The sequence below is a fragment of the Astyanax mexicanus genome, chromosome 4 (genome assembly GCF_023375975.1).
Source record: "Astyanax mexicanus isolate ESR-SI-001 chromosome 4, AstMex3_surface, whole genome shotgun sequence".
NCBI lineage: Eukaryota > Metazoa > Chordata > Actinopteri > Characiformes > Acestrorhamphidae > Astyanax > Astyanax mexicanus.
Genome location: NC_064411.1, coordinates 53,059,550 through 53,085,057, shown reverse-complemented (window position 1 = coordinate 53,085,057; position 25,508 = coordinate 53,059,550). Strand labels below are relative to the sequence as shown.

The 25,508-nt window shown below is 38.8% G+C and overlaps 1 protein-coding gene across 1 annotated transcript in view; it reads left to right on the top strand.

Moving 5' to 3' along the window:
• The window catches only part of tmtopsa (teleost multiple tissue opsin a), a 90,461-nt gene that overhangs the window by 2,443 nt on the left and 62,510 nt on the right, over nucleotides 1-25,508 (top strand). The window contains exon 2 of the mRNA XM_022662236.2: nucleotides 17,872-18,200. Coding sequence (XP_022517957.2) covers nucleotides 17,872-18,200 — 329 coding nt within the window. The remainder of the gene's footprint in view (nucleotides 1-17,871; nucleotides 18,201-25,508) is intronic.

The window sequence follows — 25,508 nt, the reverse complement described above, 5'->3', positions numbered from 1 at the left end:
CACCGAGTGACACTGACCTCATATGATAAATGTGTATTGCATCAAAGCATAGTGTTGCAATAACACATGAATTAACATTTGCAATGCAATGTTATGGTAACTGTTACAATGTTATGTTACCATGAGGTTTGTATTAGTATCGCAATAATGTATCACAGTTGCATTTAATGCAACTGCAGATATATGCATTAATGCAACAGAAAAATATCTCATTAATTAGGGTTTAAACAGTTCAAATAATGCTGCACTTGTTAATATGTATTGCATCAATGCACATGGTTGCAATAACACTTGCAATGTTGCATTGAGCTCAATTGAAAAGAACAAGTAGTCCAGGACTAGGCTTAATCCCTAGTTTAATAGTGATGTATCAGTAGTGCTAAATGAACACATATGGGGCTGGGTTTTTATAGGGATTAATCTTATTTCTATTTTTTTTTCTTGAAAGTGGAGAAACTCAATTCAGATTGCTGTGTAGTCCAGAACTAGTTTTGAGGCTAGACTTAATCCCTGCCTAGGTCTGTGTTTCTAGACAGACACTAGACTTAATCTCTGTCCAGGAAACGTACAAATAGTGTTGAATCCATACTGTTATTTTAACTCATATAGGGCTGGGTTTCTTGGACAGGGATTAAGATTAGTGTTGCTTTAGTCCAGGACTAGGCTTAGTCCCCGTTTGGTAAACTGACCCATTGGGCTGTGTTTCTATATAGGGATATTAAGCCTAGTCCTGGACTAAACTGATCTCAATTAAAAAGAACAAGTAGTTCGAGACTAATCTGATGCTTAATCCCTGTCCAGGAAATTCACCCGTTCTGTATCCATAGAGTAATGTATATTAACACATTTCTGATAGAGTTTCTGGACAGGGATTAAACCTAGTCCTGGACTATGCAAATCTTACATGAGAGGAAAAAAGCAATTTTACAAATAAAATAAATTTTACAAATAAAAAAAGGGATTAGGATTAGAGTTACTGTAGTCCAGGACTAGCCTTAATCCCTGTCTGGGAAACTGACCCATATGGATTGGTTTATACATAGGGATTAAACCTAGTCCTGGACTAAACAGATCTTAATTGAAAGGAAACAAATAGTGCAGAACTAATCTTAATTCATGATTAGGAAACCTACCAAGAGTTTTGTTTCAATAGAGCTACGTATATTAACACATTTACAGTCGAGTTTCTGGACAGGGATTAAACCTAGTCCTGGACTCTACAAATCTGATTTAAGAGGAAAAAGCAGTCCAGCACTAGGAATAATCAGTGTATTTACAAATACAGTATAAAGCTAATTTCTCAGACAGGGATTAAGATTAGTGCTACTGTAGTCCAGGACTAGGCTTAATCCCTGTCCAGTAAACCCACCAATAGTGGTCAATCCATATAGTTTTTTAACTTATACTGGGCTGGGCTTTCTGGACTATTTTAAACACATAGTATGTATATTAACATATTTACAAAAGAGTTTCTGGACAGAGATTAAACCTAGTCCTGGACTTTACAAATCTGATTTAAGACCAAAAAGCAGTCCAGCACTAGGCTTAATCTCAGAAAATATGAAAATTTACAAATAATGTTGCACACATACAGTATGGATCTGGTTTCTTAAACAGGGATTAGGATTAGTGTTACTGTAGTCCAGGACTAGCCTTAATCCCTGTCCAGGAAACCCATCAATAGTGGTCAATCCATACTGTTTTTTTTTACTCCTACTGGGCTGGGTTTCCTGGACTATTTTAAACACATAGTATGCATATTATCATATTTACGTTAGAGTTCCCAGACAGGGATTAAATTTAGTCCTGGACTATGCAAATCTTATGTGAGAGGGAAAAAGCAGTCCAGCACTAGGATTAATCACAGAAGATCAGAAATATTACAAATAAAAAAGGGATTAGGATTAGAGTTACTATAGGCCATTGGTTTCTAGATAGGGATGAAACCTAGTCCTGGACTAAAATATCTCAATTGAAAAGAACAAGCAGTCCAGGACTAGGCTTAAACCCCTGCGGGTTTCCTGGACTATTTTTTTTATTTTATTGGGCAATCTCCATTCAAGATGCTGTGTAATCCAAGACTAGTCTTAATCTGACTAGTCTGAACCATAGGGCTGGATTAAACCGATCTCAATTAAAAGGAAACAAATAGTCCAGAACTAATCTTAATCCATGATTAGGAAACTCACCAATAGAGCTATGTATATTAACACATTTATGGTAGAGTTTCCAGACAGGGATTAACCCTAATCCTGGACTATACAAATATTTCATAAGAGGAAAAAGCAGTCCAGCACTAGGAATAATCACAGATAATCAGAAAATACACAAATAATGTTGCACACATACAGTATGGAGCTGGTTTCTTAAACAGGGATTAGGATTAGTGTTACTGTAGTCCAGGACTAGGCTTAATCCCTGTCCAGGCAACCAACCAATAGAGGTTTTTTGTTTTTTTTTAACTTGTACTGGGATGGGTTTTCTGGACTATTTTAAACACATAGTATTTATATTACCATATTCACGGTAGAGTTCCCAGACAGGGATTAAACCTAATCCTGGACTATACAAATCTGATTTAAGAGGAAAAAGCAGTCAAGACTAGGATTATAACAAAAAATCAGAAATTTTACAAAACATTGTTGCATACATAAAGTATTGAGCTAGCTTCTCAAAGAGGGATTAGGATTAGTGTTACTGTAGTCCAGGACTAAGCTTAATCCCTGTCCAGGAAACCCAACCAATAGCGTTCAATCCATATTGGGTTTTTTTTAACTCGTACTGGGCTGGGTTTCCTGGACTATTTTAAACACATAGTATGCATATTACCATATTTACGGTAGAGTTCCCAGACAGGGATTAAACCTAGTCCTGGACTATGCACATTTTACTTAAGAGGTAAAGGCAGTCCAGTACTAGGTTTAATCACAGAAAATCAGAAAATATACAAATAATGTGCACAGATACAGCATGGAGCTGGTTTCTTAGAAAGGGATTAAGATTAGTGCTACTGTAGTCCAGGACTAGGCTTAATCCCTGTCCAGGAAATCCACCGATAGTGGGCAATCCATTTTTTTTTTTTTTTTTTTTTTTTAACTCTGTGCTGGGTTTTCTGGATTATTTTAAACACATAGTATGCATATTACCATATTCATGGTAGAGTTCCCATACGGGGATTAAACCTAGTCCTGGACTATGCAAATCTTACTTAAGAGGTAAAGGCAGTCCAGTACTAGGATTAATCACAGAAAATATACGAATAATGTTGCACACATACAGTATGGAGACATGGATTCTGTCAAACAGGGATTAAGATTAGTGCTACTGTAGTCCAGGACTAGGCTTAATCCCTGTCCAGGAAAGCCACAAATAGTGTTCAATCCATATATATATATATATATATATATATATATATAAACTCGTACTGGGCTGGGTTTTCTGGACTATTTTAAACCCATAGTACGTATATTATTATACTTACGGTAGATTAGGATCAGAATAACTGTAGTCCAGGACTAGTCTTAATCCACATCCAGCAAACTGACCCAAACGAGGCCTGTTATTGACGCTTCAGCACGTATTGCGTGTGCTTATTTCTGGCGTGTATAATATCAGCGCATGGCTGTAATTGTCATCATGCCGTTATGCTGGAGTAACGCGGAGTGACGGCGCTTCTCGTCATCCTGTGATGTTTTAATCCAGGGATTTGGTCTTAAAAATAGACGGCAGGCAAAAATAAGACACTGGCGAGAGCTTAACGCAAGATAATGTGTTAAATTAGCGTGAAGACCTGTGCACACGTACTGAGATGAAAAACCCCATGCTGTTTTAACCAGCTTGTGCATGAATGAGAGGAATATGGCTGTTAATTGGGTTTTGCTGTATAATTGCTGAATTATTTTTTTAATAAGCACTGGAGCCGCAGCTGGAATGGAGCTGCATATACCGGGGCTTGCAAAAGTATTCATACCCCTTACTGCCACACACTTAATTAAAATAATTTATTTTATTTAGGTCATAGACCAACACAGCAAGTAGCACGTAACTGCGTAAAAGTGGAATGAAAGTGATTCATAGATTTCAAATCAAATGAGCTCAAATAAAATTAATAAAAAAGTGTGATGTGCAAAAGTATTCAGTCCCCCTATATCTATATATATATCTATATATATTTGTCTATAGCTGAATGCAATGTACAGGTGCATCTAAAAATAAAAATGAATATCATTAAAAAAAAGTAAAAAACTTACAGTAGGGGTTTAATTATCACATCAGGGTGCTATTTTTTTTGCTGTTTTTAGCAAAACTAAAATTCACACTGTTCTCATTTCCCATTATATATCTACTAGAGACAGATTATATCTGTCCAGTATCATTTATTTTACTGTAACCATGGATATATGGAGATATTATTATGTTTGGAGTGCATTATTATTTGTATTATGACTGGATTCTGGATCATTGACTTCTGTTACAAATCTGATAAAATTCTTGTATTTTTTAATATCTCAGTTAGGGGTGTGCCATATCATATCATATCCAATAATAAAATGTATTTTTTTTATTTTGTTGCAGTAGTGTATTCTAGAAATATAGATTTTTTTTAATTCAGAGTTTTATCATATCGCCAAGAGTATCATTACTACGAAAATACCATGAAATATCGTGATATTATTTTAGGGCCATATCGCCCACCCCTAACTTACAGCACTTCATGCTTCCCTCTGCTGACTTTACCTTTTATGGAGATGCGGATTTCATTTTCCAGCAGAATTTGGCACACTGCCCACAGTACTGCCAAAAGTACCAATTGGTCTTATATAATATTCAAATTTTCTGATTAGACACTGATTTTGGGGTTTTCATTGGCTGTAAGCCAAAATAATCATCAACAATACAAGAAATAAACACTTAAAATAGATCACTCTGTGTGTTTAGTACATCTATATAATATATATGAGTTTCACATTTTCAACTGATTTACAGCAATAAAGTAACTTTTCAGTGATTTTGTAATTTTTGAAATTTGAGATGTAGCTGTATTCATTAGAAGGAGTGTCCACAAACATTTGGACATATACTGTATGGTGTAGCAGAAGCTTAAACTTAAAGTGGAAACTGTCAGCAGCAGCAGCACTGGTAGCATTTTATGAACACTTGTCCCATTTCAGAGAACTTAATTCTATTGGACAGCCGACAGCTCAGTTGTTTCTGGGCTGATGTGGGTGATCATTAGAAGCTCAAATACAGGACAGGTAAAAATGCCCCTCATACTGTTCTCAGCACCTAAAGCAAGGGTTCTAAAGGGTTCTGAAGGGCTAAACAGTGGAACATTTACAGCAGGGGTGTCCAAACTTTTTTTGTTGGGGGCCAGAAGGAGAAATATATTTGAAGTCACGGGCCACAGACTCTGTAATAAAACAAATAATGAAATATACCACTTTAAATAATACATTTTCCTGATTACTTTCATTTACACACCATTTTACTTGACTCACTATCTTTATTTTTGACAGTGTTGTGTAAACTAAGATTTTTCAAATTGATGTTTAATTTCATGATGTCTCTTAATATTAAACTCCTTAATTACGGAAACTTTTAGACTCTTTGGCCTGTTTTTTCTGTGCTCGAAATGCGCACTCTCTCTGCTTTTAGACTCTTTGGCCCGTTTTTCTGCACTAGAAATGCGCACCCTCTCCGCTTTTAGACTCTTTGGCCCATTTTTCTGCGCTAGAAATGCGCACACTCTCCGTTTTTAAACTCTTTAGCCCCGTTTTTCTGCGCTCGAAATGCGCACTCTCTCTGCTTTTAGACTGTTTGGCCCGTTTTTCTGCGCTCGAAATGCGCACTCTCTCTGCTTTTAGACTCTTTGGCCCGTTTTTCTGCGCTAGAAATGCGCACTCTCTCCGCTTTTAGACTCTTTGGCCCGTTTTTCTGCACTAGAAATGCGCACCCTCTCCGCTTTTAGACTCTTTGGCCCGTTTTTCTGCGCTCGAAATGCGCACTCTCTCTGCTTTTAGACTGTTTGGCCCGTTTTTCTGCGCTAGAAATGCGCACCCTCTCCGCTTTTAGATTCTTTGGCCCGTTTCTGACACCTAGCGTTCAAACTTTGAATCTCACATTATAAAAACCTGCTTAACAGCGGACCAACTTTCATTCTATTTCTAAAATACCTCGCTGGCCGCTTTGGACACCCCTGATTTACAGAGTCATGCCATCAACTTAAGGTCTCATTTCATCGTTTTTTTCCATTTTCATTTTTTTTTTTTAAATGTCTAGTTGTGGTCTCTATTATGAATGAATGCCATCAGTGCTCCAGTGTTTCTGCATAACTCTGCTTTAGTTCACTGAATTAGTGTTCTCTGAAGAAAGACAGGATTTTGGCTCTTGCTCATGAATATTCATATATGCAAACATATCACCTCTGATTGGCTAACAGCACTGCAGCAGAGAACCTGCCTTCCCCCCCACAGTCAGTTTTACAGCTCTAAAACTCAAAGGATAAAATGTTTTTAGAGATACAGCCTTAGTTGTAAAGATATAGCACTGAGTGCTAGATAAAATTAACCTTTAAACTTCACTTAATTCTCTTATTGATAATGATTCTTTGTGCTGAACTAATGCTACTAAACTCTTACCTCAGATTTGGTGATTGAAATGATTTTGGGCAGTTTCACCACGTCAAAGTCCCAGAGTTTGCTCTATATCATAAAATCCGATGCAAACATCACCCACTTTGACCGGTGTTCTGTCGAGTTGTGCTGCCTTGTCAAACCATGCTTCCCTAGTGTTTATTGAAGGTCTTGGTAAAACGCGGAATCCACCGGAGATCCGATTTAAACCTACAGTAACTTACACAAGGTAGCTAACGTTAACTAGCTTGTGTAAAAATAGCTGTAAGCTCTTTTAGCACTAGTGCTGAAAAAATGAATCTGTACCCAGTACTGATTCTTTGTGGATTGATTGTGCAAATCCATTTTGTCTATTTTGTCTATAACTGGCTAGCGTTAGCTAGCAAGCTGTACCAGTATGCTTCTTTGGCAGTGGTGTTCTATGCAGCACCTCTAGCAGTATGGTGGTATGTGAAAAATGCATACCAGTTTTAATTTCCCCTTCTTAACTTCCCCTCTTTGGTCCGAACAAATTTTGGCAGTTTGGTTTAGTGCTGCACGATATATCGTTTAACCATCATCATTGCGATGTGCGCATGCACAATAGTCACACATCGCAGGACAAGAAATGTCACTTAAGGCAATTAAATCAAACACGCCATGTTTCAATGCTTAGATTCTTGACACAAGAAGTACTGTAGATACACAGCGCTGTCTCTGTGTCTGTTTGAGTAACAGACTGCTGCTGCCTGAGAAGCGTGAGGGCGAGGGAGCTAGGAGTAAACACGAGGTAACTACATGGCCTCCTTCATCCACATGGTTGGGCACATGCTTGTAAATGTGGACACATGTCAAAAGCTGTGCATTTCAGTCCAGCACAGTTTTGCGTTGTAGATATTTCCAGTTACAGCTGAATTCACACTTTTAATCCCAGAAAAACTACGCTCTTCTTATTTACCTTTTAAAAAGCCATTTAAATGTCTGATTAAAGGGATGATTACTGTTGTTTTGCTGTTTTCTTCGGGTTTTGAGTTGAGCTCGGCGCTGACTCAGCTCTTGATTGGTCCGGATGCGATACAGAGCGCGTGTGGGGGTGGGGCTGGTGATGTCATGGGCCTTGCATTGTTTAATATCGTGATATAAATAGTTGAAAAAAGATCATTTGCAATGTAAAATGTTCCCAATATTGTGCAGTCCTAGTTTTATGCCTGCTATTTTAGTCCAGACTAAACGGGGTAGGTGTGAAATCACAGTTACTGTAATCCAGAGCAGCAGCAGAAGTTCACATAAACACAGCTGTCTGATGCAAAACACCACCTAATTTTCTTCAGATTCAGCAGGAAGTTGCACTCCAGTAATAAACACCTTTCGTTAGCATTAAATGCAACACTAGATAGATAGACAGATATTACAAAAAAGAATAAGATAGAATGATACGGATAAAAATATAATAAAAAAAGTATAAAAGTAGAGTTTTTGTTTAGTGTGTGTGTGTGTGTGTAATGGAGGTGTGTTTACAGCAGCACGGTGGCTTAGTGGTTAGCATGTTCGCCTCCCAGCACTGGGGTCTTGGGTTCAAGTCCCTGTCTGGGTGGAGTTTCCATGTTCTCCCCGTGTCTGTGTGGGTTTCCTCCGGGGACACCGTTTTCCTCCCACAGTCCAAAAACATGGAGATCAGGTAAATTGGATACTCTAAATTGCCCAGAAAAATTGAATACTCTAAAAATTGATCTGTTGTGTTTGTGTAAGTGTGTGGTATGTATGTAAGTTTGTGTGTGTGTGTGTAAATGTGTGTGTATGACTGTGTCCTGATATGAATTGGCACTCTGTCCTGGGTAATTGCTGAAGTGCCCGATGCAGTCCTCCTCCAGGTGGACGGTCGTTTCCGGTTGAGAGTGCGCTGTGCGCTATTGGCTGCCGCTTCTCACCGGTGTGTGGATGAGTGCTGATGTGTAATAATGTGCTTGTGTGTAAAAACGTGTAAATTGTAAAGCGTCCTTGGGTTTCTAGAAAGGCGCCATATAAGTTGAACGTCATTCATTCATTCATTAAAACACTCATACAGTGAGGAACAGCAGCAGGAGCTCCTCAGATAAAGTGCTGTTCTCATGTTTCTCCAGGCAGGATGAAGCTGACTCCACAAAGCTGAGCTGCCATCCAGTAATCTTTTGGTCTGAACAAATGTTGTCTGTTTGGTTTTGCGCTCCTTTCACGCCTGCTATTTTAGTCCAGACTAAATGGGGTAGGTGTGAAAGCACCGTTACTGTAATCCACAGCAGCAGAAGTTCACGTAGGCACAGCTGTCATGCAAAACACCACCTAATTTTCTTCAGCTTCAGCAGGAAGGTGCACTCCAGTAATCAACACCTTTTGTTAGCATTAAACGCAGCACTGCAGAACTTCCCCCAGCAGCTCTGGAGCTAAAATAATGAGAGCGCTGGTATAAAGGAGGATTATTATTAGGAGGCTGGACTGCGCTAACATTTACTCTGTCATCTTCAGGCCAAGCTGACCATTCAGCTCAGAAAGAAAGGTTAATTGGCTTGCTTTGTTTTTTTTGTTTTTTTTCGGGCCAGAGCCGCTCGGCTGCTGTTGACGTGAAGAACGAGCGCCGCTTCCTCTCGGATCTGAAGAGCTGCTTCCCAGCCAATAAATCGCGCTCCAGTGAATCAGACATTCGAGGAAAGATCTCATCTCTAATCACATTAACTTTGATGAGCACACACTTCTCCGTTCCTACGTTCTCTCCGGACTTTATGTACCCAGATCATATTTTCATTTGCATGTGATTAACGCCTAACGCCAGGTGGCCGCGTGAGCATCAAAACCGAAACGCCGCTCTTCTGGAGGCTCCAAACGACCACTCCAAGAGTTTAATGCTCCAGAGGATTCCCTGATCTGAGCTGCTCAGCCTCCCAGGCTACGCCTCAGTGATTTGGTTAATGGATTGGCGAGGAGGAAGTGGATAAATCATGGATTCAAGCTGGGACAATAAGAAGTGGTGTAATAAGGCCCAGTCCCATTTCTCACTTGTACCCTTGACCCTAGATTTTGGGTGGCTGTAATTCTCACCCAAAAGAAATGGGACAACTTTTCCAGAACCCATTATATTGTCAAAACTTTGTCAAAATTGTTTTGAGATTTTTCCATTCCACCTTAAATCATGCAGAAGCCTCATTAAGCGTTGTTGCTTAACTTAAAGTAAACCCGAAAAATCTATGTGCACAAGACGTATGACTTTTCTAGTGATTTTTCTCATTCCACCTTAAATCATGCAGAAGCCTTAGCACCTGCTGTTGCACCATTTAAGGTGGACTGGAATAGCTAGCAAGCTACCCACAGAGATGTATGACTAGCAGTTTTTCTTAAGATTTTCTTATTCCACCTTAAATCATGCAGAAGCCTCATTAACTGTTGTTGCATAATTCAATATGAACCAGAAAAACTGACATACCTCCGTAGTGCATATTACATATGACTAGGATTTTTTTCTTATGCAAACTTTTTCGCTCCACCTTAAATCATCCAGCTTTTTCTTAATTTAGGAAATTTAGGTAGCTAGTTAGTTAACAACCAAGATGTACAACTAGCGATTTTTCTTATACAAATTTTCTCATTCCACCTTAAATCATGCAGAAGCCTCATTAACTGCTGTTGCTTAATTCAATGTAAAAAAATAAACATAGCTAGGTTGTGTGGAAGACATATGTCAAGCGATTTTTCTTATTTGCATTTTCCCATTCCACCTTAAATCATTCACAAGCCTCATTAGCTGTTGCACCATTTAAGGTGGAATGGGAAATTTAGGTTGCTAGCTAGCTAAATTCCAAGATGTACGACTAGCATTTTTTAAATTTTTATTAAAATTCTCATTCCACCTTAAATCATGCAGCAGTCCCAGTAACTGTTGTTAAATAAATAGCTATATAGTGCACAAAACAAACGACTAGCGTTTTTTTTTCTTATTTAAATTTTCTCATTCCACCTTAAATCATGCAGAAGGCCCAGTAACTGTAGTGCATCATTTAATTTGTAATAACAAAAAAGTGAGCTAGCTATCTAGCACACAAGACATTTTTAACTGGTGACTTTTCTTATTTGAATTTTTTAATTCCACCTTAAATCATGCAGCAGCCCCAGCAACTGTTGTTACACCATTTAAGGTGGATTGAGAAAGGTAGATAGCTAACTAACAAGAATGCATCAGCCTCAGTAACAATTGATTGGTGATAAATCTGGTGACTAAGTGAATGGTCACATGTGAATTCAGGTGTCTTTTAGCATTTTTTGCACATTAGCATTAGCTCTACAAGCTTCTTTCTCGTACTCACACTGCATCTCTTGGTGCAGCTGTGCAGCTATAGCTGCAAAAAAACAAAACAGCAAAAGCAAACCACCTATCCCTTTTTCACCTCCTGGACCTGAGTTTGAACTTCAGACCAGCTGTTTCCTGTTTCTCCACTCCAGCAAAAGATGCTCCACATATGAGCTGCTAACTCATCCATTTCCCTTTATAAAGCTACGAGTCTCTCGTCTCTCTAATATGAGTTTTTACATTGTTGGAGATGAAGGAGATGTTTATACAGGTATCAATGTGCAGCATGTGAGACGATTCAGGAACAGATTCGTTCACATTACACACAGATACAGATCACTTACATTTACAGTGAATGTGAACAGTCAAGATCTGAGGAAAAAAACCCCGATTTGAGCAACGGGGCTTGTAATGTGAACGTAGCCAAAGTTTCTCAACTGGGCAAATGTCTTACAGCGTTTCGTTGAGGCATATCTAGCAGTCACTGATCTCTCACCAGGAGGTGCACTACCCACAAGACGTTTCTGAGACGTTTTTATAGTGAAAAAATTTGTTTATTTATGAACTTCTCAGGGGTTGTGCGAGGCCAAATCTTTGTATACTATACATAAAGTTTTATATAAAGGCTCTAAAAAAAGTTGTTTCGGCCAATAAAAAAATGGTACTATCAGATCAGTAATGTGCAAAGTAAAGTGCAAACTGATCACTGCTGCCTCACAGAAGGAGATGGCAGGGTTTCTCACTCTTCCCTGTGATCCTTTTCCATTAGAAATGTCTGGCAGCACTTCAGTTAAATCAATTACTCAAACAGCGAGCACAGCGTGCTACAAGCCGCATGTCCCCCAGCCTATATCATAATAAATCGCTAGAAATGTGCTTATGCCTGTTGGTTCTGAGCAAAATAAATCAAATGACAAAACAACAAAACTTTTCAAAATGATGCAGAATGTTGCAGAACTTTTCTGCTCACTTTCAGATATGGATTAGATAAACTGTGGGGCTGGAGAGAGTCTAAAAAAAAGCTAAAACCCTTAAAATCTCACGACTCATTATCTCGCAACTATCGCTAAACGATATGATCTCAAATTACTATTACAATTAATTTAGCATTTTACCTCAAATACGAAAAGTTAACGATTTTTTTAGTAAATGATGCCAGAAAATACCCATGTTGCTTTGCTAGTATGTTTTTTGTTTGTTTGTTTGTTTGTTTGTTTCTTGTTTAAGGGGACAGGGCACAGGCAGATCAGAATATTATGACCAAATCTCCTTATGATAAACTTGGCCTGGGAAGTCACAGGAAACCACATAAAGAGTGTGTACATATAAATACTGTAAACCAGCACACAATTTAGTTGTAGAAATGTGTAAAACGATCAACATTCCCCCAAAGAAAGTCACCTTATACATTAGTCTATATACAGGGGTTGTCAATTAAGTTTGGAATTGTTTTGGAAAATGAAGTGTAATGGCTACAGAGCTACAGAGTAGTAGCTCTCCAGCCCAGAGGGTTGTTGAACCCAACTGCAGGTAAACCAAAGCAGGTAACCCAAAGAAGAAAGTAAAAAAAATATAGAAATAAATAAACAAACCGCTCCTCACGCGGGATCGAACCCGTGTCGTCAGGGTCGCGGTCCAATACCCCGGCTAGTGAATTGGGACAGGGCCGGGAAAAAACACCCTTATAAGGAGTTAGAGAGCCAAAGATCTGGCGGAAACTAAAGTCACACAGAGCGCAACAGAGAGAGACAGGGGAGGAATGTAAACAAAAGCTCACCAGAGAAGCATTTTATTTATTTATTTATTTTTCCTTATAGTTCAGACAACCGTCTATTGCTGACCCCTGGTGTATAGTGTTTACTCTTAGAATTTTTTTATCAGTAATTAGTGGCAGTTCACCACTAAAAGCTAATAAACAGCAGGTTTAAGTTCATTTTTAGGCTCTGCACAAATAAGTTAAACCAAAAAAAATGAAACCTTTAACATCAAGAGCAAATAGCGTACAAAACATTATTTTTACATTAATTTCTTTTTTTAATGGTCACCGGAGCATATGAACCCTCTTGCAGCAGCAGCTTGGTGGTAAACGGAGCTAAGCTTTGGTCCTGTAATTCTGTAATTTGATGGAAATGTATATTTCTCTACCAGCTTTGCTCTAGACATCTAGAGACTGTAGATGTTTTAGCTCATTCTTCTTTATATAAAACTGCTGAAGCTCAGCCAGGTTGGATGGAGAGTGTCTGTGAACAGCAGTTTTCATGTCTCTCCACAGAAGCTCAGTAGTATTTAGGTCATTTAGGGCTTCGAGTTGGCCATTCTAACACATGGGTATTCTTTGATGTGAACCATTCTATTTTATTTAGGTTTAGGTTCAGAGAATACTTTTGCACATCAATCACACTTTTCAGATTTTTATATATATATATATATATATATATATATATATATATATATATATATATATATAATTTTTTTTTTGAAAACAGTGTATCATTCTCATTTCACTTTACAACTGTGTACTTTGTGTCGGTCTAACTCACTTAAAATCTCAATAAAATACATTTAGGTTTGTGTTGTAAGGTGACAAAATGTAAAAAAAATAAGCCTCAAGGGGGGTATGAAAACTTTTGCAAGCCACTGTAGTTTAAAGAAGGAGATGGATGGATGGATGATGGTGGGCTGGAAAAACTTTGTCATTCACCACAGCGAATCAGAGGACATAGAAATTCATAGGAATGTATTAAATATTAAAAACTAACATGTTTATCTCTAAACAGAAGCCAGAAATAGATCCGGGAGGGAGCAGAGCCAGGTTACGATCCGCCTTAAATCAAACAGGCTTTCAGCTCCTAAACCGAGGCACAGGAATCTGACATTGATTGCGTATTTGATAGCTGATTAGCATATTTTTACAGAAATTAATCCTCTTGTTAGAGTCTGAAAAGGTCCTTATTACTAATTTAACATTTTTTTTTTCCTTGATTGCCGTCAATTGTGTTTTAAAGGCAGCCGGACTGATCTTGGGTTTAGCACATAAAAAAAAGTGTCAGAATTTAAGTTAAAGTTGTGTTATAAAGTTTTATACAACAGTTAGTTCCGACCTCACAATCTGATTGGTGTTCTAGCCGTGCTGAAATATGTGATTACATCACAGCCTTCTCACATTAAACTTGTATCACCACGTCGACGCGTTGCCGAGTAACGGTGTATACACACAGGTCACCCACAGCAGCGTTAGCTTAGCACAGGCTAGCGCTCACCCGCAGCGCTGACTCGTCTTTTTTGTGGAAAAAAGGGAAAGAAAATCGCTCGATTACTGCCGTCTGACAGCCAGAACGCTAACTTAACCAGCCAGGCTAGGCTAAGCTAAGCTAATGCTGAGCTAAAGCAAGCTACGCGAACCTAACCACAGTCCAGCCGGCTAGCTAAAACCAACACCACTCAGCAAAACAAGCAGAAATGCTCAAAAAATGCGCAGCGTTCACCTGAAGACGACTCCACGGAGCAGGAGAGGAGAGTATTAGCGTTATTTCACGCTCCTAACGTTACCATCTTCACTTACTCGCTAATTTTGATTTGAAGCTAACTTTCGTGGTGTTAGTCTGAATAAACCATACACTGTTTTGTAGTTAAGTTTCAGTTCTGTTACAGTTGTGGTGGAACTACTTTTTGGCGGAAGGCACAGTCCATATTAAAGTATATTCAAACTGAATTTCTTGAAGTTCTTTGATTTATTTTCTTTATTCATTTTGTAAAAACTGTTGTATAAATGCAATAGAACACTCGAGGTCGTGTGTTATCACGAATAACATCATGGCTGTGATTCGGTCGTAGATCATCACAGCCGTGATGTTATTCGCGATAACACACTCCCTCTCGTGTTCTATTGCTTAAATAAAGAACAGTAGCCATAAAAAAAGAACTTTGCCATTTTAAAGTCTTAATAAAGAAGTTTGTTAGGTGCAGATAGAACTTTTAACACTATTAACACTGGTATGCCAAAATTCATGGGACAGATGTATTGCAAAATTGATGATTAAAGTGTTGCCTCAGAGATAGAGGTGTGCCATATATCAGATTGTACGCAAAAAAATATAGGCAATATTTCTGAATATCATTATATTATATATTATCAAAAATACACTGAAATATGAAACATCACATTACAACTTTTTTGCTGTTTGTGGCAAAAAAATAAAATAACAAAAAAAATTACACTGTTTTCACTTCCCATTAAATATCTTCTTACAGTGGCATCAATGTAGATTTATTTTGTTTTGGATTTTTTCTCATACTGATAAAAATTAGAATTAGAAAATAAAATAACACTAATACAAACAATACAGACCATGTCAAAATAAAAGTTGCTAGTGCAAACAAATAAAAACAGTATAGGGATATATATTAAAATATTACACACAATGGGAATATTAAAAAATATATTTATAGATTTCAGAATAGAATATTAGAGTGAAAACAGCATTCTTAATTTTTTTTTTAATTACTGGAGATAATTTAGGTCTGAAGAGTTTATTTAGCCTTTTTTGCTTTATAGTGCTGCCATGCGCTAAGCTACTGTTTTACAGGGATGTAAATTTGTTTATTGGCTGGTTCATGCTCTATTCTGATGGTCAGCAGGTCTAAAATAGTATTATGTGCAACAAAACATTTTAAAAACAATATAACACATGATGTCCATTGTATGTGCAGGGTGTAAAAGAGTTAAAACATAAAACAATACTTAGATTAGATTGTAAATTAGATCGTATAAACTTAAAAGTCACTAACTTTTAAGATTTACAAGCGTTTTCTAAATGATTTCCATACAATATAATCTACAGCAGCATGAACACAGCACGACATGCAGTGATTTATTTAATTTTGATTAAGGATCAAATGAACAGTGGTCCCCTGTCACATCCTGGCATTCAGCGATCACCTGAGTGTCTTCAGGATCTGAGGGCAGGTCTGAGGGAAAGGTTGTGTTCAGATTAGAGCCCTTCCTGTGTTTTATATTGATATAGGAAATCGATAGCTGTAAAGGACAGGCCTGTGGATCATGTTAGTGTCAGAAAACACTATAAAAACATAAACCAGCCCTGTCCCTGCAGCTTTAACACACAAATCAAATCTCATAACTCATATTAATGATTTTACACTTCACCTATCCATCAAACAGGAATCGCTTCTTCTTTTCCTTTCCTACCAGCTGAGGATTCTCTCAAAGGGTTAAAAAGTGTTAAAAACCAGACTTGAAACCTTTGCTTGACAGCAACTGATGACCTAATTGAAGCTCTATTTACCTATTTAAAAGTAACATTCCCAAAACTACAGATTAAAACATTTGCACAAATGTTTCAAAAACAGAAAACTTGACAGACTGACCAAGAATGTTGATTTTAAGATTCAGAAAATGTTGTAATAATCAAACATTGTAAATTGGGAATTGGCATTATTATATCTGCAGTATTTTGTAGCTAAAACCCTTTACAATACCATGCCGAATTCATACAACAGCAGTGTGTAAATTGTGTAATTTTGTTTTACCTCAGGATTGGGTGGCTTGGGAATGCCCACACCTAGTAGTATACTTTGTGAGGTGTTATCTTATAAGGGGCCAGTGTAGGAGTTGTGAGGTCTAATACTGGGTGCCAGATGGATGAGACATTTCCATTTCTAAAGTTGGAAGAATGGATGGAAGGATGGATGGATGCTATTTGGTTGCAAGGTGGTTACTATGGTGTTGCTAGGTGATTGATGTGGTGTGCCTAGGTGGTTGCTATGGTGTTGCTAAGATATTGAATTGTGTGGCTAGGTGATTGATGTGGTGTTGCTAGGTGATTGATGTGGTGTGCCTAGGTGGTTGCTATGGTGTTGCCAGGAGATTGAATTGTTTGGCTAGGTGATTGATGTGGTGTGCCTAGGTGGTTGCTATGGTGTTGCTAAGATATTTGATTGTCTGGCTAGGTGATTGATGTGGTGTGCTTAGGTGGTTGCTTTGCTGCTGCTAGGTAATTGATATGGTGTTGCAAGGAGATTGAATTGTGTGGCTAGGCGATTGATGTGGTGTGCCTAGGTGGTTGCTATGGTGTTGCTAAGATATTGAATTGTGTGGCTAGGTGATTGATATGGTGTGCCTAGGCGGTTGCTTTGCTGCTGCTAGGTAATTGATATGGTGTTGCCAGGAGATTGAATTGTGTGGCTAGGTGATTGATGTGGTGTGCCTAGGTGGTTGCTATGGTGTTGCTAAGATATTGAATTGTGTGGCTAGGTGATTGATTATGGTGTGCGTAGGTGGTTGCTATGGTGTTGCTAGGTGGTTGCTATGGTGTTGCTAAGAGTTTGAATTGTGTAGCTAGGTGATTGATATGGTGTGCTTAGGTGGTTGCTATGCTGCTGCTAGGTGATTGATATGGTGTTGCACACAGGAATAGCTGTTTTTTTGTAATTTTTATATTGATATGCACAGTATTAAAGCCACCGACCTTGGTGTACATAATCACAAGCTGATAGAGACATGGGAGACTCTGGGTGACATGTTAAAAATATTATATTACGATATTTAGAAACATTTGCATGGATATAAAGTATCTATTATTCTGCTATTCAAATACTGTTTATGCATAGTACTGTGATTTTTATTGAATTTTGCTGAACATCATCCAAATTAAAGTCATTTTTACAATATCTGTAATAAATGTAGTTATTTTAGTGATCTGAGGATATCCTTGATATGCTTATTAAAGAATATTGTCAATATGATAATAAAATTTATCACAATACGGTAAAATATCGATATATTGCCCAGCTCTACATTTAGCATTTTGTAATCCGCGGTATTGCAGTGAGTGATAATGATCGTGACCGGCGTCTTCTGGCTAGAACTGTCCATGTGAAAATAGTGAGCACTGAGTGTAAATGTATCTTTTTGTCTTTGATCTTTAGGCATCGTCTCCCTCATCTCTCTGGCCATTCTCTCATACGAGCGATACTCCACCATGATGGGCCCGACGGAGGCCGACGCCACCAACTACAGGAAGGTGGCGGTGGGCGTGGCTTTATCCTGGGCTTACTCCCTCGCCTGGACTGTGCCTCCTTTCTTTGGCTGGAGCCGCTACGGCCCCGAGGGGCCCGGCACCACCTGCTCAGTGGACTGGACCACCAAGACAGCCAACAACATCTCCTACATCATCTGCCTCTTTATCTTCTGCCTTATCCTCCCGTTCCTCGTCATAGTCTACTCCTATGGTAAGCTGCTGCATGCAATCAAACAGGTGAGTCGCAGTGCTAAGGTTCATAAGGTTTGTGTTTTGTCATCGTTGTGTAGAAGCATGCTTTTTTTTGTTGGCCGTTTTCCATCCCATATAATCCTGTTTCTATGACTCCATTGCTGCAATGAGTGATATATTTGTGGATAATTTTGTACCAAATTAGTACATATATTGTATGAAAATCCAGAGTAACCACCTACTAATCCCTATGTAACTTTTTATCATAGCCACCTATTAGCAACATCATGCTAGCAAACTGGAATACCACTTAGCAACACTGTTGCAACAATATAGAGAAGCCACATAGTAACACCATATCAACCTTCTTGCAACTAATTAGCAGCAACATATCAACCAGCTGGGATATCACAGCAACCACTTAGCAACACTATGGACTCCACCTGCCAAGCCATGGGTGCCACCAGGGATACCACATTAACCACTTAGCAACCACCTTATAACCTTTAGCAGCTACTTACTAACACTATTGCAACCTACGTGGGATGCCATAGTCACATAGTCACCACATAACTACAACCTAGCAACCTTGAAACCATTCAGTAGCACCTTATCTAAACAACCTGGGATACCATAGCAACCACCTAGGCACACCATATCAATCACCTAGCAACACCATTGCAACCACCTAGCAACACCAAAGCAACCACCTAGGCACACCACATCAATTACCTAGCCACACAATTCAATTTTCTAGCAACACCATAGCAACCACAGAGGCACACCACGTCAATCACCTAGCCACACAATTCAATCACCTAGCAACAATATAGCAACCAACTAGGTACACCACACCAATCACCTAGCCACACAATTCAATCTCCTAGCAACACCATATCAATCACCTAGCAACACCATATCAATCACCTAGCAACACCATATCAATCACCTAGGCACACCGCATCAATCACCTAGGCACACAATTTAATTTCCTAGCAACACCACAGCAACCACCGAGGCACACTGTATCAATCACCTAACCAAACAATTCAATCTCCTAGCAACACCACAGCAACCACCTAGGCACATCACATCAATCACCTAGCCACACAATTCAGTCTCCTAGCAACACCATAGCAACCACCTAGGCACACCACATCAATCACCTAGCTACACAATTCAATCTCCTAGCAAAACCATAGCAACCACCTAGGCACACCATATCAATCACCTAGCCACACAATTCAACCTCTTAGCAACAGCATAGTAACCACCTAGCAACACCACATCAATCACCTAGCCACACAATTCAATCTCTTAGCAACACCATAGCAACCAACTAGCAACACCATATCAACCACCTAGGCACACCACATCAACCACCTAGTCACACAATTCAATCTCCTAGCAACACCATAGCAACCACCTAGGCACACCATATCAATCACCTAGCCACACAATTCAATATCCTAGCAACCACCTAGGCATACCACATCAATCACCTAACCACACAATTCAATCTCTTAGCAAAACCATAGCAACCACCTAGCAACATCATAGCAACCACCTAGCCAAACAATTCAATCTCCTAGGCACACCATAGCAACCACCTAGGCACACCATATCAACCACCTAGGCACACCATATCAATCACCTAGCCACACAATTAAATCTCTTAGCAACACCATAGCAACCACCTAGCAACACCATAGCAACCACCTAGGCACACCAAATCAATCACCTAACCAAACAATTCAATCTCCTAGCAACACCATAGCAACCACCTAGGTACACCACATCAATCACCTAGCCACACAACTCAGTCTCCTAGCAACACCATAGCAACCACCTTGCAATCAAATACTGTTCTCATTCTGGACTCTATAACTTTAAACATTAACTAGGAACTTTTCAAAACTTTAACATGGTTTACTTGATAAATCTCAATATTTTGTCCCCTCTTAACTGAGGAATACTACTGCACTGGATTTAAAGATCTTAGTAAAATCTTAGAGACTGCTGCTTTAAACTCTTTACATTTTTGTGGGAAGTAAAGTAGAACTTTCTCCCATTTCATGGAGGCCATTAAATGAACATCTGGGCAGATGCTGCAGTGTTTCCTCTATAAGTTCTGCTGTGTTTTCATGGATCATTTCCTTTATTTCCTTATTATTTCCCCCCACTCTCCATCTCTCTCTCTTTCTGTCTCTCTCTCTCTCTTTCTCTCTGACTTTGTCTCTCTGTCCCTCTCCCAATTATACTCTGCAGATCTGCTTGTTGTTTTTCCTGGATGGATTTGTAGAATCACTAAGCGATTTCTGTCCTGTCGTCGGTCTCCGTGTTCTCGGCCGAACCTCTGCAGACCGAGCCGCGCCGTCCAATAAAATCCGTGTGAGATCTCAGCTTTAATTAATTACAAGCTGAGCCGCCGAGTTTCCTATTGTGTGGAAAAGAAACACTTCTTGACTCTGGAGACAAATGGACAAGTGTCCTCAAACTGAGTGCAGTCAGCCCTAATAAAGCCCAGAGTACGCAGATAAATAAATAAATAAAGTAAAGAAACACAGCTGACTCACACTGCTGATGCCATCGAGTTCTCCGAGTTCTTTTAATAAAGCACTTATTCTTGTATTTTACCCACCACCACTTTAAGGAACCAATCAGTAACTTGCTAGTTAGCTAGTTAACACTAATGCTAACCCAGCCTGTGCACAGTTCTGAATAAAAAGCTTAGCTTAAATGACTAGAATCTCTTTTTAATACTATTCGACTACTATTAACTCGACTTACAAATTAGTGCCCATTCCACCAGTAAAAAGCTTATCCATTTTAATTTCCAATTTTTTTATTGCATCTTTCAATCGCAGTGCTCATAGCTCAGCGCCATTTTTGCATCCGTTCCACCACTATAAAACTTAAATTCGCATCAAATTCCAGCTTTCACCAAGATTACAGCGTTTAATCCCAAGCAACCGCTAAGCAACCACCATAGTTTCTGAATACATCACCTCTATGGACCAGATACTGTGCTTGGTCTATTCTTAGAATATCAGAGCAACCACTTAGCAATACTATAGAAACCACTTAGGTTACCAGAGCAACCACTTAGCAACACTCTACAAACCGATAAGTAAACCATATTAATTACCTGTGATACCACAGCAACCACTTAGCAACAACCCACATTTCTGAATACAGCACCTCTTTGGGCTAGATACTTTGTTTGGTCTATACTTATGATATCAGAGCAACCACTTAGCAGTCACTTAGCAATACTTTAGAAACCACTTAGAATATTAGAGCAACAACCTAGGAACACTCTAGCAGCCATTTAGCAATATTATAGAAACCACTTAAAATAAATAATTGAGCAACCACTTAGCAACAGAATTTCTGAATGCAACACCTACATTGACCAGAATTTGTTTTTGGTCTATTTTTTATTGCCAATAAGCAATACTATAGAAACCACTTAAGATATCAGAACAACCAGTTAGCAACACCCTAGCAACCACCTAGCAGCCACTTAACAATGCTATAGAAACCACTTAGGATTTCAGAGCCACATCCTAGAAACCAATAAGTAAACTATATCAATTACATTAGCAACCACCAGAATTTGTGAATGGTAAATTTCTATGGACTATAAATAATTTACGTGGGGCACTATTGGTTCACGGTTGTGTGTGGTGCTAGAACAAGTGTACAGGCTGTGATTGGTGCATCACTAAAACTTTATCCAGTCCACGGCGGTGAGATAAAGGTGAAGATGGCACTGGAGAGGCTTTGCACTGTATCTGTTCACATCCTCACGGTTCCTGTGTTAAATCATGTATGAGCTAATTAGTGAAACACCTCAGTGTGCCGCAGCTCAGCCGTGTTCCTTTACATCATGTTCCATTTTCTGCTTAAGTGTATTGTATTTCCTGCTGCTCTGGGACTGGAGATCAAACCCTGTAGAAACTCTTTCTGGGATGTTTTCAGCATTGCATCATGGAAGTTCCACACCGGGGAAGTTTCTCCAGCGTTTCCTGGTGAATACATATACAGTGTACCACTGACTGTTGCAGGAGATTGCTATCAAACACAGCAGGCTATTATAGCCATGGGATATGGCAGTCTGCGTCAGAGCGCTATCGTATACATTGTTTCTGAAGAGAGCTGTCAGAGTTGAGCGAGGGAAAACTGATTAAGAGCAGAAATAAAAAAGTTTCAAAGTAAAGTACCGTATTTTTCACACTATAAGGCGCATTTAAAATCATTGAATTTTCCCAAAAAATCATCAGGGAGCAGTAAAGCCACTCCACTGAAGTACAGCTAAATACAGAAGTTTCAGTGAAGTTTCTCCAGCACAGAGACTGGCGCAGTATTAGCATTACCCGCTAACCACGCTATGCGCTAGCTCTTTCGCCATTCAGAGTATAGAGTATATCAGACTGTAGTGTGTGTTTGTTTACTGTGTTAAAACAAGCTACTTTGGACAAACTGCTAGCTAATATCGATCTGGCTTACCAGAACACTCAGGATTCCTCAGTGTTAGCTGCTAATGCTAATGCTGCTGCACCCAGCCTTAGAGGAAAACTGGAAATCTAAGCTTACTGTAAATAAACTGACGATTTTTAATCACACAAATAAACAGTTTTGAAGAGAAAAATCTGTGTAGATTAATATAGAATTACAGTTCTGTTCACTTAACTTGGTTTACCTTTACAGGTCTTGCCACCCAGTGTTTATTTATAGGGCGAAAAGTACAGTACTAGTGAAAATATAGATTTTTAAAACTTTCCTACATTGTGGAACCAAACCAAACATTACATTACTTATTTACAATTACACTTATATAGCACCTTTTTATAGCCACTCAAGGCACTCAGGGACTCTTACAATTACAATCCACACAGAAGCAGCAGCCAATCAGGCGTAGCATACTCCCAACCAGAAACAACCGTCCACTTGGAGGGCTGCATCAGGTTCTGAGGAGTTTTTACTTTCTGAACCTGGAATACCCACCTCTCTGTAACTATATGTTTAAATAGGATCTCCGGTGGATTTTGCGTTTTTACACCCAGGATTCCTCAGTGTTAGCTGCTAATGCTGATGCTGCTGACTGTAAATAAACTGAAGAATTTAATCACACAAATAAACAGTTTTCAGTAGAGAAATGTTAATCTATGTGTAGATTAACATACAGTGCTCGTTTGACTTGGTTTTTTTTTAAATTGCAATTTTGTGTACATAGCCTAGCTTAGAATTAGAAGGAAAACATGGCGACACCACTGTTCCTTTCTATTGTCACATAATGCGCCTTAAAATGTAGTGCGCCTTATGTATGAAAATACAGTAGATGTTTATTGATAGGGTGAAAAATACTGCACTAGTAAAATGATATATATTTTTTATTTCCTACATTGTGGAACCAAACCAACACATATATAGCGCCTTTTTACAGCCACTCAAGGCACTCAATGACTCTTATAATAACAATCCACACAGAAGCAGCAGCAAATCATGCACAGCCTACTCCCATCCAGAAACAACCTTCCAGTGGACTACCCACTTGTTTTGTGTGTGAGTAACTATAGGTTTAAATAGGATCTCCGGTGGATTTGGTGTTTTACAGAGACTCCAAGACTATAGGTCAGTGGCTGAACTGCACTTAGCAGGGCATTATTATACATGTACATGTTGTAAAGTAATATATGACATTGCAAAGACTGTTATTAGAGTAAAAATGTCTTTATTTTAAGACGTTTCTAACTGTTGTCTGCCTCAGCCAATCAGAGGCGATATGTTTGCATGTATGAATATTCAAGAGCAAGAGCTGAAATTCTTTCGTATCTTCCCCTTCACTCCTCCACGGTACTAAAGCAGCGTTATACTGGATCACCGGAGCACTTTTTATTTTTACAAAAAACAGCTCACATTGCATTCGTTAATACTAGAGACACAACTAGACATTTCAAAATGAATTAAAAAACAAGGAATAAGAACTTTAAATATTATAAGTGTTTTATTGTACAAAGTACTACTAAAGTACTGAAAGTAAAAGTACAGTAGACTCTCTGCAGTCTCTCTGCTTGTTTCTGGTGAGCTGCGATGGGGAAGTAATTGATGCGCTTTTGTTATCAGTACCACTTACTGCTAACTCACACCGGGGGTAACACATAAGCCCAGTGTAAATGAAGTATAAGTGACTGTGTGTGTAAATATATATATATATATATATATATATATATATATATATATATATATATATATATATATATATATATATATCTGTACCTCAGGCAGAAACAGCAGCTCTGCTTTGCTTCATTTACCTCCTAATTCAGATGTTTTACTGTAGGTTAAAGTGTGATAGCGGCGGGTCTGTTTAATGAGACAGAATCACTGCAGGAAGCTTTTACTCGTGCTGGTGTCGGAGTAAAGCCTGGGGCTCGCGTTAGTACAGTGCAGACGCTGCTCTATAACTGCCTGATAAAGGTTATAACACTGCAGTAATCTACAGGCCTGACGGGTCCAGTGGTGGAGCTAGGGGTTGAACAATGAAACTGAAACACCTGGTTTTAGATCACAATAATTTATTGTCCTGACGGACAGTTCTGGTGGATACAATCCGGGTTAGCACCCGAACATCCCTTTCAGACAGCTTCCTCTTACAGCGTCCACAGTTAATCCTGTTGGATGTGGTTGGTTCTTCTTGGTGGTATGCTGACATTACCCTGGATACAGTGGCTCTTGATGCATCACAAAGACTTGCTGTCTTGGTCACAGATGCTCCAGCAAGACGTGCACCAACAATTTGTCCTCTTTTGAACTCTGGTATGTCACCTATAATGTTGTGTGCATTGCAATATTTAGAGCAGAACTGTGCTCTTACCCTGCTAATTGAACCTTCACACTCTGCTCTTACTGGTGCAATAATGTGCAATTAATGAAGATTGGCCACCAGGCTGCTCCAATTTAGCCATGAAACCTCCCACACTAAAATGACAGGTGCTTCAGTTTCATTGTCCAACCCCTGTACATACTTGGTTACTTTATTATTATTCTTTGCAATTGTTCAGATTTGTGCGTTTGGATTGTGTCTGTTTTTGCTTTAATTTTTCTGTTTTTGTAGATTTTCTCTTGATTTTTACTAAAGTCTTTTGCTTCTGGAATCTGCTTCTGATTTTGTATATAATATTTTTTTTTTGTGTAAAACGTTTTGCACAATATAATCTCCATAAAAATCTCCTTACCAATTTTATGTGGATATTTTACTGTCGCTAGACTGTACAACACTCTCAAACCCACACAGAACATGAGCATTTCATTTATTGTTTTAAACCTTTTTACTTTTTGACATATACA